Source organism: Perca flavescens, chromosome 13 (assembly GCF_004354835.1).
Source record: "Perca flavescens isolate YP-PL-M2 chromosome 13, PFLA_1.0, whole genome shotgun sequence".
NCBI lineage: Eukaryota > Metazoa > Chordata > Actinopteri > Perciformes > Percidae > Perca > Perca flavescens.
The window spans coordinates 29,911,246-29,927,328 of record NC_041343.1 but is presented as its reverse complement, the minus strand read 5'-3'; the positions used below and the strand labels follow the sequence as shown (position 1 = coordinate 29,927,328).

At 41.1% G+C, this 16,083-nt stretch overlaps 1 protein-coding gene across 5 annotated transcripts in view; it reads left to right on the top strand.

Annotated features, from left to right (window-relative positions):
• The window catches only part of sgcd (sarcoglycan, delta (dystrophin-associated glycoprotein)), a 323,072-nt gene that overhangs the window by 172,820 nt on the left and 134,169 nt on the right, over window positions 1–16,083 (top strand). For all 5 annotated transcript variants that reach the window (XM_028595713.1, XM_028595709.1, XM_028595711.1 and 2 more), the window contains one exon: window positions 6,465–6,650. In XM_028595713.1, coding sequence (XP_028451514.1) covers window positions 6,465–6,650 — 186 coding nt within the window. The remainder of the gene's footprint in view (window positions 1–6,464; window positions 6,651–16,083) is intronic.

Sequence of the window (16,083 nt, the reverse complement as noted above, 5' to 3'; positions counted from 1 at the left end):
GACGAGATTTCTCGTCGAGGTGAAAAGTTGTCTCGTGAGGCGATGTGATGTCAGCGTGATGGAGCGTGGAGTTACTATTGAAGATCCCCCTGCCACTTTTAAATCATTTGTGTGGCAACATTTTGGTTTTCCTGCGGAAATAATAAACGGCGAAAGAGTGACAGACAAGACGAACGCAATATGTAAACATTGTAAGAAAAAAGTGCCGTAGTTAGTAGAGAGCTGTGGTGGTGCTGTAAGTGTTTTTGCATAGTGCTTGTGTTAGCCGCGGTATACGGCATTTTTTTCTTACAATGTTTACATATTGCGTTCGTCTTGTCTGTCACTCTTTCGCCGTTTATTATTTCCGCAGGAAGACCCAAAATGTTGCCACACAAATGATTTAAAAGTGGCAGGGGGATCTTCAATAGTAATTCCACGCTCCATCACGCTGACATCACATCGCCTCACGAGACAACTTTTCACCTCGACGAGAAATCTTGTCTCAATCTCGTGATGTCTCGTCACATCCCTACTAAAGGTTATTACCAAACTGCCAGTGTGTGTGTGTGGATTGTATAAAGGCTTATCCGAGAAGTACCACATTTACACATGAATGCGTGAGCACACACACACTCTTCTCCATGTGACTTGTGAGCAGGTGACAGTTCTGTTGGAGTCACTGTGAGTGTTGCTGTCCCTGCCAAGCTCTGAAGCTGTCGTCTCCGCAACACCTGGAGGTGCTTGGCAGCTTCCGCAGCATCCTGTTTTATTTCCATTCATTTTGGTCCGTTTTTCCTTTTGTCAAGGACATTTTTCACTTCACTTTATTTCCGATTTTTGAAAAACCAGATGTGTCGAGGGCTACACAAAAGCACTTTAAATCTATTTGAATTAATTCAATTTTTTTTTTCATTACACAGTAATGTTATTTCTGAATAAGAACTGTTGTACCGATGCATTTCATTGGACTGGCCCACTGACCTCTTTCCTTCTATTAAAATACCTGCATTCTTGCCATAAAATGTGCAGCTAGAGCTGTTGTAAATTTACAGTAAATATTCTAGTAAAACAGACAAGCAGGTCTTGATTATTCAGCTGTTCTGTACCTTCCCAAGACTTTGTGAGCGAGCGCACTGTTATAATTACTACAATATAAAAAAAATCACGAGAAATACAAGATGCTACCCAGCTGAAGTTTTTATATATATATACACAGTACAGGCCAAAAGTTTGGACACACTTTCTCATTCAATGAGTTTCCTTTTTATTTTCATGACTATTTACATTGTAGATTCTCACTGAAGGCATCAAAACTATGAATGAACACATATGGATTTATGTACTTAACAAAAAAGTGTGAAATAACTGAAAACATTTCTTATATTTTAGATTCTTTAAAGTAGCCACCCTTTGCTTTTTTATTAATAAGGGAAATAATTCCACTAATTAACCCTGACAAGGCACACCTGTGAAGGTAAAACCATTTCAGGTGACTACCTCATGAAGCTCATTGAGAGAACACCAAGGGTTTGCAGAGTTATCAAAAAAAGCAAAGGGTGGCTACTTTGAAGAATTTAAAATATAAGACATGTTTTCAGTTATTTCACACTTTTTTGTTAAGTACATAATTCCATCTGTGTTCATTCGTAGTTTTGATGCCTTCAGTGAGAATCTACAATGTAAATAGTCATGAAAATAAAGAAACACATTGAATGAGAAGGTGTGTCCAAACCTTTGGCCTGAACTGTGTGTATATATATATATATATATATATATATATATAAACACTTACTTTTCTTTTAACATTTTAGTGATTTATTCAATGCTGTTCTCCAAAAATTGAATGTTGCACGACTTTTCCATCTTCTCGCTGCCGTCCAGCTTACCAAATCTTACTGACATGATCTGGCTGGTTTTGAAGTTTGAGTTTCATATCGGTTTCAGGGTCTGTAATCTGAGCCAGTAACAACAAACAAGAAAAAAAAACAAATCTAGAGAGAAATGGAAAACCTGTCCGTCAGTCTCTGTAGCTTGTGTGCGGTTTTTCATTACCGAACTCCTCGGTGTAAACAAATGTCAGTTGGCCTGTCGGCTCAAATGGATCCTGTTCAGACGGGCGATTTCACAGGAGGCGGTTTGTCCCTTCGTCGAACACAGTGTCTGCCGCGACGCGCCGCCGTACTCGGTAGGTTTGTGCTGTGGCAGGTGCTTGCAGATGGGAACATAAAAGAAAGTGTGATGCAGGATCAGGTGCGTTATTAATCCCCACTCAGGCTGCAGCGCTTTATAAGGATTTTGCCAAAGAGCTTATCAAACAGCCTGGGTTACTTTTGGCTCATACGGCTGTTTGTCAGTGTATCCATGTTTGTACTTGAAAAAGTCCGAACCAAACACAGCCTGAGGGACCAGGTACGGCTGTTAAACTGTGAGATCACTAGATACTTCTGGTGGTATGAGTGCTAATGAAACGACAAATCTGGATCTTAATCCAGAGTTAGTTTGATTGGCACTTAGTCTATATCGACGACGTTTCATTTACAGGTATGGGATCTCCCTCACCTTCCGCTTTCTTTGTGTTGGCATTCCAAACTCCAGCCGATTTTCTCCAGCCGTCGGTTCTCCGAGCTAGAACCGACAATCATGTGACAGCCATTTTAATTCCAGAGTTGCCTCCCTGAGTGCACATAAGTTCCACCAACAACAAGTTCCTTCCCTAGGCTATTTTTGCAGAGGCGCCGTCGCTGCGTCTGGCGCTTAGCGCCTCCCGAGACGATTGTGATTGGTTTAAAATTGGTTTGTGTGGGACAATAAAGTTAATCTTGAAATGCCAATAAACCAGAGTTTTCCTCCCATCCCAGAATGTGGACAAGCCAGAACTTCCTCCGCAGCGCTGTGGAGGAAGGTCTGGCAATGTGAGACTAACAGGCCCTTAATAATACACTTTTTTTCTTTATTTGTATCCAGTTTGAGATGATCTCCGCAGCTCCTGCCATGAAATTGGGTGTAGCTTTTCATTGTCCACAAGAGGATAATTCACCATGGTTTCAGATGATCTTTTCTCTAGCCCCAGCATCAAGTCCATTTCCTTAATCACAACCATCACGCCCCAATGGCGCTTTTGCAACAATGGTAGTTTTTAAGTTAACTGGCATTGTCAAGGCTTCTACTATGAGCACATTCTCTCTGACTAGGGCTGCCCCCTCTTAGTCGGTCAGTCGACTAATCTGTCGTTTTGGTCTTGGGTCCCAGATGTCTTTAGTATATTGACGGAGATTACATTTTTACTCTTTTCTCATGCTGAATGACTTATTTCCAAGAACCTTATGAGCACATCTCTGGTAAACTAAATTTTAAATGGTGCTTTTGCATGACTCTTTGTGGAGAAACTCAGTTTTACAGATCTGTCAATTAAATCAACGAATCGATTAGGCACCAATATCGTATGAGTGTTAGTCAACTACGATTTTTTTTTTTTTTAAATGAGTACAGCCCTGGGTGCCTGGGTAGCTTACCTTATAGAGCGTGCCCCCATATGCAGAGACCCAGTCCTCAACGTAGCGGCTCAAGGTTAGAGTCCGACCTGCGGCCATTTGCTGCATGTCTCCCCACTTTCCTGTCTACAGCTGTCTATTAAAGGCTAAAATGTCCAAACAATTATCTTAAAAAAAAAAAGAGAGAGCCCTATCTCTTTCCAAAAAGGGGTAAATGAGTCAATGGTCAAATTTAATTATTTTTTTTTATTTAAGATCCCAATAGGAATGGTATTGTGCTCATTGAAGACTGTTTCCCTGCTCAAAACACCAGCTGAGCCAATTAGAGCTTTGAAGGCTGGATTAGGAAAGAGTCTCGTCAGGGCCAGCAAAATACAAATAGAAAAACTGCCATAAAAATGTTACATTTTTTAGCACTAAAACTGATAAGGCTGTAGCCAAAGTCCCTATTGGTTCAGTCTAATACGTTCGTACTACAGGGTGTACTGAACATTGCATCCTCCATGGGACGCTAATGAGCTTTAGGTGTTTTTTTTTTGTTTCTAGTTTAAACTTATCCCAGTTTTTTCTACTCTCTCAGCACTGATTTCTCTCAGCCTAGACATCACAAAGAGACGCCGCTTCATCTCTCTGCATCTCCCGTCAAACAAAAAATGAAAATCCGACCGTACACAATGAGATTTCCCGGTTTGTTTTTTTCGCTGACTGGTGCTTTGGAGTCTCCTCTGTAGCTTTCAGCACTTTCTCACCGGGCCCCTGTCCTGTGCCATTTGTTTCAGTTAGCGGGTAATGTGTGTGGTTGTCAAAAACGATTGGCTTTGGTGGTCTGAGCCGCGCACTCCAAAGCACGGTGGACAGTAAATTGTATTTTTCCACAGAGTTATTAGGCCATTATCATGGCGCTTGAAGTGAACAATGCCTCGTCGTCTTCACAGGCAGACAATTAGAATCATCATTAATCGGCACTATCAGCACATCATGGGGGCAGAGGGGGAATAATGGAGTTATAGACCACTTATGGGGCAATCAGTCAATGCGATTGCAAACTAAACTGTCTTTCATTGTGTCTGGACTGAGTGGCCGGTCAGTATTGGAGTATGGAGTATGTGAGAGGAATGTTTACGGCGTGTAATTTCCACTAATGTTGAGCTGTACCCCATCCCTTATCTTAAGTTTTCTACACAGTCTCTGCAGCTGCGTCACAAATCTCCAAGCGATCGTGGGCGGCTCCATCATGAAGGCCCATTGGGTTGCAATAACGGCTGAATAACAGTAACTGCCAGGCTAGACAGAAGGATCACTGTCAGTGTCACTGTTGCTGTTAATTCTACTCTCAAGCAGGCTCCAGCAGCAAACAGCAGAAAGACACAGTTAGCAACAAGCTGGTAACATTGAGCAGCTAAAGAGACAGACATTTCTCTCAAGAGACCAAATTAATGTTGGACTTACAGTTAGAGTTGGGTACTGAAACCCGGTTCCACTATGGAACCGGTTCCTACGCAACGGATTAGAACAAAAATTTTGGTTCCTCATTTTGGGTCGACTTAATGTGTCGACTGAAATATTTTCCCTCCGTTGCTCCGAAATGGACGTGAAAATATCACCTTTTCTCTGTAGTCTACCGTTAGCTAGCTACTGTAAATGTAGGCTATTTTTAAAATGGCATATTTTCCCTCTGGGCTCACCAAAACGGACGAAAAAGCTTATTAACGATTCACTGTACGTGATCGCTAGTAAACATATTAGGTGACTTAGGTTTACTTATTATATATTTAAGTACTTTAAAACGTTAATATATTGTTAAAATAAATAATTTTCAATTAAAAAAGCTATAAAAAGAGCCTTTCTTTGATGTCATTTTTCCGTTTTTCAAGAATCGGTTTTAAAAATGTTTTAAAAGTACCGGTTCGGTATCGGAATCGTAACAATCCAAACGCTAACCACCTCTACTTACAGTCACCATGACTCTAAAAGAATAATAATGTCGCTCTGTGTCTCCTGGATGTGTAAAAAGCCAACTTTGTTGACATGTTCAATGACGTGTCAATGTTGTGTTAGCCACGCAATGCCAGCTCTATCTCCACAGCGCTGTGGAGTAAGGTCTGGCTTTCCCACAGATGCATTCTGGGATAGGAGGAAGAAAACGCTCATGGTTGTTTGCATTTCTTTAAACCAATCACAATTGTATTAAAATATAAAATGAAGTGAACTGTTTACACAATACAGTAACGTGAGCTATTTAAACGCACAAGAGAGCGGAAATTAAGGAGCAAAGATGTCAGGATGTCAGGCTTAGGGCTGGGAATCGTTCAAAAATTGACAATACCAATACCGTGACTTCGATACCGTTTCCTGAAAGATACATTTTTATAATACCCATTTAATAAAAAAACTAAATCACACCTTGACACATAGGGCACAGATCTTTGTATTTATTTTTCATCTCCTACTGCGTGAGCCCCGTCTCTGTGTAACGTAGAGTTTTTCCTGCGCGTCTCTACGACGTGTAACGCTAGACAGGCAATCACAAACATTATTAGATCTTGGTAGAAGCGTGCTGATTGGCTCACTGACACTGATGAGATTTACTTCTTATGTAGTGAAATTAGGTATTGAATGACGAGGCAATTTTCGATCCTCGATACTTCAGAGGCAATTCGGTCATTGCCTAAAAAAAAAGTACTGAATGCGCTACCCAGCCCCAGTCAGGCTTTATCCTAGAAATGTACCTCCGTCGGTCCAGACTAACGTTGTGTTTACAGCTGATTGCCAACAAGAAGCAACACACAAATAATGCAGCTGGAACCGAATTCACTGCAACATCTCAGAGGAAACGATAGGCCCCTGTGTTGATTCCCACACGGCTCAATTGCCCAATGAGAGCTGTTACAAGTAAATAATGTATCCAGTGCAAACCAGGTGCAAGTCTGACTGAGTTTTTGTATCGGGTGCTTAATAATTCCTTCCTTTTGCTCTCTGTCTCCTCTCAAGATGACCCAGGAACAGTGCACTCATAGGAACAATGTCCAGAGTTCAGAGAAACCACAAGTGTACAAAGTGGGAATATACGGCTGGAGGAAACGCTGCCTTTACTTCTTCGTCCTGCTGCTGATGATCCTGATCCTCGTCAACTTGGCACTAACTATCTGGATCCTCAAAGTCATGAACTTCACCATAGTAAGTCACTGTTGGCCCTTTTTTATTTATTTATTTTTTCATCTGCCATGGGATGTCAACATGTGGGTGTTCGTGCTAATCAATTAGGGTTGTCCTGGAGCGCCACAGGGCGTTCCATTTGTACTCAGAAGTCTGATTTTCCGAGGCCAAAGTTGGAAACATCTTTTTCGTTTATATGTCATGAAGATTGTTTGTTTGTTTTGTGTGTGTGTGAGAGTATAAGAGTATAAGAGCGAAAGAGAGAGAAAGCAATGAACACTTTTTTTAAATTTGTATTATTTGAATAGCTTTGTCTCATTAATTTGATTGTTGTTGTTGAATTTGTATATATAATTTAGTGTAGTGCTTTGGCAATATTGTTCTGGTTACATTCAATGAAGCTAATTAAAGAGAGAGAGAGAGAGCGAGAGAGGTGCAAGATTTTTTTGTGTTTCTTTCTCTCTCTCTTATAAACACACACACACACATTAGGCCATGGATACATTTACAATTTTTTTTTTAATTTGTATTCTTTTTTGAATAGCTTTGTCTCATTAATTTGATTATTGTTGTTGAATTTGAATATATAATTTTGTGCGATGCTTTGACAATATTATACTTGTTACATTCAATGAAGCTAATTGAATAGAGAGAGAGAGAGAGAGAGACACAGAGTGACAGAGTGACAGAGAGAGGTGTGCAACAACTATCAGTTTTTCGGTCACTACATGTGTTCTTACCCTTGGTGTTGCTAGTTGTGGTGTTGTTTTGGTGAAGCCTCATCGTCTGCTTTACGTTAACCTGGCATCCTTTCACAAACGTCTCCATGCTCTGCTAGCAGTTCTGCAGAATCCTGCATTATTTATTTAAATGTAGCCTTGCCGACCCCCACCCCCCCACCACCCCCTCCTGTCATAACTCCGGGCCCCAGAATGGAAGGATAAAACCTTGAACTGAGCTACATCTTCCCACTGCTACCGTACATCAAACCAGAAACAAAACCAATGCTTGGAGCGGAGAATATCAGATATGAACCATGTTAACCGAGGATCACAGAATAAATTATGCATCCGTCTCCATTATTGCTGCTCAGTTATCATTACTGGCTTGTTTCCAGACTGAAGTTCCGTCAGCAACGTTCTTGTTCTTTTCATTTCTCGTTGAGGACCTTTCACTTTCGGTTTCCGTGTCTGAGCAACGCTTCCTCAGATTGCGATCCCAACAAACTGAACGTATAAACAACTTCGCTCGTGTTTGACGCTGAAGGCGTGCTGACACCAGGGGGCCGGACGCGTGCGACTCTGTGTACAGAAGGTTCATGACAAAAAAATCTCTGAATCCAAAAAAGACAGAAATATGCTTACACATTTGCTTTGTCATCAGCAAACAGCAAGGATACAGTTCGTAGCGTTTGTAATGGCACAGACTTTGCAAAGGGCTTCATGAAACAAAATAAAAACTACATAAACAGGGAAATATAATGCTGCGTTTAAAGGAATACGCCACGCAGACTGTCTTTTTTTTATTTGAAGGTATTTTACTGTAAATAGACATTTAGTTTCTTATTGTATTATTTAAATTCACAGTGATATACTGGCTGCAGTGTAATTCCCGCCTTTTCCTTTATTTTCCCAAGATGCATTGGTATTAACAGTAAATACTAACTTTGGCAGACAGCGCTGTAATATTATTTTCTACCAGAATGCATTGCCATTTACAGTATGATCCTGTATAGCATTAAAACAATAAGATACTGTGAGATTGTAGCTGTACATTTACATCAAAGTAGTGTTAATTTCGTCAGACGAGACTAAATATGTTCGTCAGCGACCTTTTTTTTCCATGACTAAGACGAGACGATGACAAAACTGCGCCAATGTCTAAAAACGCTGACTAAGACTAAATTAACATGCATTATTGTTGACGAAAAAAGACGAGACCAAAATGTTTTGCATAAAATAAAATCTAAGGTAAAATCTCTCTTCATTTTCGTCTACAATCGTCTCTACTTTTTCATCATGAGATAGAATATTCAGCTGTTACCGAGACGCGGTGCTACGGCACCGACAGGTGCCCTAACAACCGGTATCTACCGGACCGAATAGCCTGCGCTTCTCTCTGATGCTCCTCAACGGACGTTAGAGTCAACCGAAACATCGCTGCACGGGGCGCTAGTTAACACTACACTTGGCAGCAGGTAACGTTAGCATACCGTTAGCTAGTTAACACTACACTTGGCAGCAGGTAACGTTAGCATACCGTTAGCTAGCAGTTGGATTTAACACAGTTAAAATGCTGACAGCTAAACGGTGTAAAGGTTTGTCTCTATTTCCAACACGAGACGTACGACAGTCTGCAGCTGCCGTTGTCTGAACAACAACACATGTTGCGTTCACTTGAAATACGCCTCGCCAGTTTCGTGCTGCATTTATTTTATTGTAAAATATCCTTTCCCCATGCAGTGGTTGTTTTTGTCGTTTACTGGTGAAATAAGGAAGAGGCTCAATATTTATATAACTTTATAGCATTTATGTATAACTATTTGACTGAAATGGTTATCAGAAATAATTTATTTAAAAATTGACTAAAATGTTTTGACTAAAACCAGACTAAAATGGCGAGACTTTTAGTCGACTAAAACTTGACTAAGATACCTTGAGTTCTCTTTTGACTAAAACTAGACTAAAATGACGAGACTTTTAGTCGACTAAAACTTGACTAACAAAATTTTTTGGCACAAGACTAAGACTAAATTAAAAATAGGTGACAAAATGAACACTACATCAAAGGTGCTTTTGAAAGTCCGGTAACACTTTATTTGAAGGTATCTACATAAGAGTGACATGACACTGTCATGAACACATGACACAGTCATGACATATGAACCCTAACCCTAACAATCATTTGTCATGACACTTAATGACAGAAGCGTTATGTCCTAAATGTTTATGACTTGTTCATAATGTTTATGACATGACATTGTCATGTCACTCTTATGTAGATACCTTCAAGTAAAGTGTAACCGATAGTCCCATATGCAAACTGCAAATAGTCATACCTAATGAGTGAAACAGCCTAAGCATGGTCTTTGTTTTGTCCTTTTCTCCATCTGGCCCCATGTGTTTAAGGTTTTATGAACCGGGGATATAGTCACTTTAATCAGTCAATTAATGAGCAATGAAAGAGTAAAACGGCTATTTACTCCAATAAAAGTGCCATGGATTATTAGGTGTGAACATTAATAAAGATGTTTGTGATGATCAAACTATGTTCACTCTCCTTCCACATCTGTAGTACTGCTGGTTTTCCAGAAACCCGGTGAGGCAAGCTCTGAGTCTGCATTGATCTAAATTAAAGGTGCTGTAGGTAGGATGGTGAAGATCCAGGACTTAGCCAAAGAATTGGAACATCAACAACTTCTCAGTCCCTCCCCCCTTTCTGCTAAAGCCCAAAACGGTCTCCTAAGCCCCTACCCCCACAAGGGAGAATGAATGCGTGTGCCTGAGCAGTGATTGAAACGCAGTTAGACCCCCCGGCCCTGATTGGTGCATCTGAACAGGGAGCTGTGGATTGTTGCAAATCACACTACAGGCTATAGGTGGTGCCAGAGGAGCCGGATTTATTTTTAATGACCTGCTTCATGTAGTTCTACTGGAACATAGGATCAGTTTCAGCAAATATGACAGAAAGTTAGTTTTATAAGGCTTACCTACTGCACCTTTAAGGGTTGCCCGATGGCCCAGGGCAAGTAAAATGCCACGTCAGGCAAGTAAATATTACAACCCACTAGGCCGTTCGGGCATCATCGTATTGGCGTTATCGTTCTCTTGTACCCCGTCGGAGAACGCTTGTTGGATGATTTGATTTGAATGTTCCGTCGGTCAATCAAGAATGGAGTTGGTGCTTTATGCTTTAGAAGGGCTTTTGTTTGTGAAATTTTTTTTTTTCTATACGCTTTTGACGGTTTCAATGTTTTTGACTCATTTTTTTACTTTTTTAGGACGTTTGACACTTTCCACATTTTTTGACACTTCTGTTTGTTTTCGAGCCTTTGTTTTTTAGGTTTTACAATGTTTTTTTTTACGCTTTTGATGTGTTTTCTTTTTTTACGTTTTTTCAAACTTTTATTCAATTTTTTTTTTTTTTTTTTGGTTTCTTTTCGAGAGTAAAAACAATTTGTATAGGTAAAAGTTGACAATTACAACTTTTGGTTAGACTTTACGTGAAGGTATCTACATAAGAGTGACATGACACTGTCACAAACGTTTATGACATAACGCTTCTTTTAGTAAGTGTCAATCGGTTTTTGTCATGACAAGTTAGAGTTAGGGTTCATGTGTTCAAGACAGTGTCATGTCACTATTATGTAGATACCTTCAAGTAAAGTGTTTTTTTCACTTAAATAATAAAACCTTAACGTTGTCTCTGTCCCTCTCCCTCTCCCCAGTTTGAGTTTTAGTATTTCTTACTGTCCCTGTCTGCTCTCCATGCTGTCTCTCTGTCTCTCTGCTCAGTAATCCACTGTGCCTGTGATGAGTCAGACACAGATGCAACAGAGTACGACACACGCGTGCACACATGGCCGCTGCTGTGAATAATGCATGAGGTCTGCTTCACAGTGGGGCTTTAATATGAGATCTACATAAATCAGAGAGCAGTTTCTCTGATGAGCTGCATGGCCTGACACAGCGCAGCACCCCGAGTGTTATAATGTTTTTAATGTGTCTGCCTGCAGATTAGGGAATAGAAAAACACTTGAAACGAGGTCGATTGGTTTGAACGGGAAGCTTGTAGCTGTAGCTACGCCCTCCCCCAGGGGACAGGAGTGACTGACAGGACACATGTCCGCTTTTTTTTTTTTTCCAGCCTTCTTTGGATCAGTCACATACTGTAGGTTGCCATTCACGATGGCAACAAGTTGAAACTTGCAACGCGGCGGTCTGCAACAATCTAAAACCTGCCACTTCTCACCAATGTAGTCTATATCCACAACAATCCACTTTCAGGATTGCTCCTGTCCCGCCGGAAATTGCGCCGGATATCCTTCTTTTCGTGATGTCCGTCCCCTTCCGCTTTTTTAGTGTTGTAATTCTAACCTCCGGTGGATTTCTGAGGACTACGGTTAACTGCTCCTCAGATCTCTGCAGGGTAAATCCAGACAGCTAACTAGACTATCTGTCCAATCTGAGTTTTCTTCCCAAGGCTATTTTGCAGCGGCACCGTGACTCCGTCCGGCGCTTAGCACCGCCCATGACGACTGTGATTGGTTTAAAGAAATACCAATAAATCAGAGCACGTTTTTCTCCCATCCCGGAATGCTGTGTGGACTAACCAGACCCTCCTCCGCAGCACTGCGGAGGAAGGTCTGGCAATGCGAGACTAACAACAATGCGACGAGACAATGTATCATCTCCATAGCAACAACTCTTTGTACTTCTGTTCTCACTTTTGACTTTCAGGCTTTCCGTAGCTGGATATATCATGTGTTGCTTCTACTGTTAATATGAACGTGGCTAACGTTAGTGAGATGCTCAGTACAGTTGAATTTCTAGTGATTGGCAAAAAAAAAAACGTTTTATTTCTCTGATTTGCTGCTTTGTGCTAACGCTGCTCCCTCTCTTCAGTCACTCTCTAGCTCGCTCGACCACAATTCTGCGCTAGCGGCTCGTTGAGCCTCCGTCTAAAACTCCATACTGCCATTTCCACCGGCTGACAGTTTGTAACAAAGAAATAAAATGGAATCAAATGAATCATTTTATTATTATAGTTTGTAGCTGACTCTACCAGCTGACTTCTCTATTGGCTGTTGAAACAGGAGACGCCCCTTGGGTTCTAAAACCAGCCTCTGGAGACTCGACCAGCTGAGTTGCAGCAACACCATCGGCTGGTTTGAGTCGGGCTGAGACGGACTAGTTCGGACCCCTGAAACATTTCCCTGCAACGTTGTAAAACGCCAATCTTTGGTCTGGGCTTAAGGCTTTGGAATCCAGAAAACCCGACATTCTGATAGAATCCCATGAACGTATACGTGAAATCAGCAGATGCGTGTAGATGTATTCCTGTATTCCAAGCAGGGAAACTGAAGGAGTTTGAGTGAGGAGGAGGAATGTTGGGAGTGCGGTAGGTTAGAGGTATAAAGAGAATAAATATACACCTCCTGTAATTACAGAGACCAGTGTTAATAATAAATGGACAAGCAGTGGATATCGGGGGAATGGTGTCGGTATGGTGTGTTTGGCAGGACGTGCGTCTACTTCTACCAATGGTGTTTAAAAATGTGTATGTGCCATCAAAACCCTAACCTGTTTAGTTCTTACAGCAATCTCAGTGTATACTCTATATGAGTACGTGAACAGTGTACAAATCTGCATTATAGATAGCTCTATGCATGTGTGCGTGGTCTCGGATTGCAAGAGTTTTTTGAAATATGAATGTGAATTTCACATTGGCACACATCCATCCAGCTTAAATGTCTTTCAGAGAAGCATTCATTCCCGTCTGACCTCCGGTGCAGCCGAGCAAAAAGAAGGCTATAGATAGAATATTAACAGCATACTTGTATCTCGGTTTTTAAAGATGGGTTTTCAGTGTTTTTATCTCATCTCTTAGGAGGGCCCAAGCTTTCTGTTCAGGCCCCAGTCACTCCACAACCACTCTCATTTATATCTACAGGGTTCCCCCCCAGTGGCCAACCTGGCCTACGTTGCCCCACACCATGCCTTAGCCTGTATTTTTTAGAAGTTTTTTTTTACAGTTGTAGTGGGGTGGTTATCAAATCTCCAGTTAGCTTTTAGCACTGACTTAATTTAGGGCTTTATGGCAGGGATCTTCAACACGGGGTCCGGCGCCCCTAACGGGTCCTCAGAGTCGATGTTCATTTTTGAATGTTTTTTCAAACATTAAAAAATCTTAACATACATCCAACATATTATTAGCAAATATAAATCCCCACTGCTTACTGCCATCCACAGATACAGTTAATCCTAAGGATTCACTGTGCCACATGTATGTTTAACATTAAAACATGATTTATAAAGTCATGCCAACAATTATTAAGCTATGTTAATAGCTTGGTATTCTATGCAAAAAAGGTATATATATAGGCTTCAGGCCGCCCTACACATTATTGGAGGTTTAATATGCAACTTCATTTTATACAATATATGTAGTAGGGGGTCCCTGCTCCGTCTCTTTTTCAGTTAAGGGATCCTTGGCCTAAAAAAACGTTGAAGACCCCTTATCTATGGAATAGGGATGCAACATTTCTAGATTTTGTTGGTACAATTATAGTCTGAAAAAATAATCACGGTTTCACGATTATCATGATCATTATGCATTAATTAATTTCACTGTAAATGATTATATGATCAATCATCAACCTTTTTTTATTTAAATTCATCTGAAAAGATTAGAGACTAGAGGTGAATCAGTCACACCACAAACACAAACAAAAAGAAGTTGGCCCTTTTTGGGCTAGAAACGGCCCTGCTAGCTGGTGTTTCTAAAAGTTGGAGGAGCTGCTAGACGAGATGCACCTGTCACAGCATGTTGCCAAGGAATAAATGCGATGGAGAGATCTCTTTATAGCCTTATGTCCCACAGGGGATGAAGAGGAGTAAGTAATTAACGTTTAGTGTTAACGTCAGTGACATGTTTGAGCTGTCGCAGAGTTTTGCATCGTACGAACGTAACGTTATCGTCAGCTCGCTCACTGTAAATGCAAACGTCGGCTCCTGACTCGCTAGCAGTAACTGTAATGTTACCGTTAGCTAACCGGTAACGTTAACAAGCTAACAAACACTTAACAACTAGCTAGCAAGCTTACCAACTTGGGTTGGATTCCCCGTTGCAGCTGTCCTGAGGCCAGGGGCTGGCTCTGCTCGGTGTTTTCCTGCTGTTTGCTAACTTTATGTAACGTTAAAAAATTGCAGCAATAAGTTATCCCACCACGGAGAGCCATAGTCACTCTGACAGTCAGTACTCGGCGATGTGCTGTGTGTGTTTATGTCGTCAGGCAGGTTTAATAAGAACTGCACACACTGCTACACATCACTTGCAGTCAGTTAACACTCGGTGTGGCGGAGCTTTTACGGAATCTGTCAAATAGATTTTTTTGACTTCTTAAAGGTGCCTTGCCATACAAAACCATTTTTAGTTGCATTTTTTGAAATATGTTAGGTCCATATTGTGTTTGTGTTATGTTGTAAATGTGAAAATGAACTGCTACCTCCTCTGTCAGCTCTAGCCACTAAAAAGAAATAAGCGGAGAAATCAGACCAATCACAAAAGCTGGTCAGTCTGACATCATACTGCCTGAGCTCATTACTATTCATTAGATTGCACAGTTGGGCTGGGTAAAGGATTCTGACAGCCAGGCTATCATTGGCTAGCTGTTAGCCAATCAGAATCAAACAGCTTAGCTTGTTGAATATTAATCAGAACTGGCAGAAATTGAGCTGAGTCTTCCTGCTGGCTTCATATACTACACTAGAATGGCTTGAAACAAGGTAACCAAGGCATTTTTTCCACAACAAATGTTAGAGTCCATGGTAGAACTTCAGACATTACCACAAAGTTATGAAATACGTGTGGCAAGGCACCCTTAATGTTGTGATGCCATCCATGTTTTTGTTATCACATAAACTACTGGGCTCTTCATCAAAGATGCCATCAGTTTGTGACTGGCCCCACCTGGGCCCTGGTCGATAAAAGACGCTTGCCACCGGGCTAAAAGACTTCTCTGGGGTATACCCTGATCTACATGTCTAAATAACCTTGCCGTTTGGTTTTAGGACTGACAACTAAATCCTTTTACCAGTAAATCATAAGTGTGTGTTCACTGTGGTCTGGTCCTTAGATGCACTGCAGCTTGTTGTCGAATTTCCTCCGAGTTGGAGCTCTTACTGAGATCACTTTTAGTTATTCCTTGCTATCCATAAATGTATTCTTTCCTCTTAACGTAGAGACTGGCCTCTGCTCTTCTTTGGGCTGTTTCTCCACCGTAACATTTTGCAGAACGTTGAGCCGCTAGTTGGGAAAAGGGAGCCCCCAGTGGTTCAGGAACAAACATTACTGCAGCATGCCATGGCGCATCAAATGTAGTCCGTGATAACAAAACAACAACAGCTTGTTACCCAAACCCGTCCCAAAGCCTACAACCTATGCCAAGGCTCATTGTCAAAACCCATAGCATGCACACACACATGTGCCTGAAACCCAGTCTGAATTTACATGCTGGGTTTAGGTCTCGCTGTAGATCCTTCATCGTGTTAAAAAAACAGCAGTGTGTCCTTTTTTTTTGCAACAAAAATGACTCTTCGGGTATATAATAATGCACAATAAATAACCACAAACACAAACAGAATCAATTTGCTATAAATAAGAGCAGCAGTGTGTCAAATGTTGAGTTCCTCTTCATGCAGCTATGGGTTATTAGAGCAGAAACACGTATTAC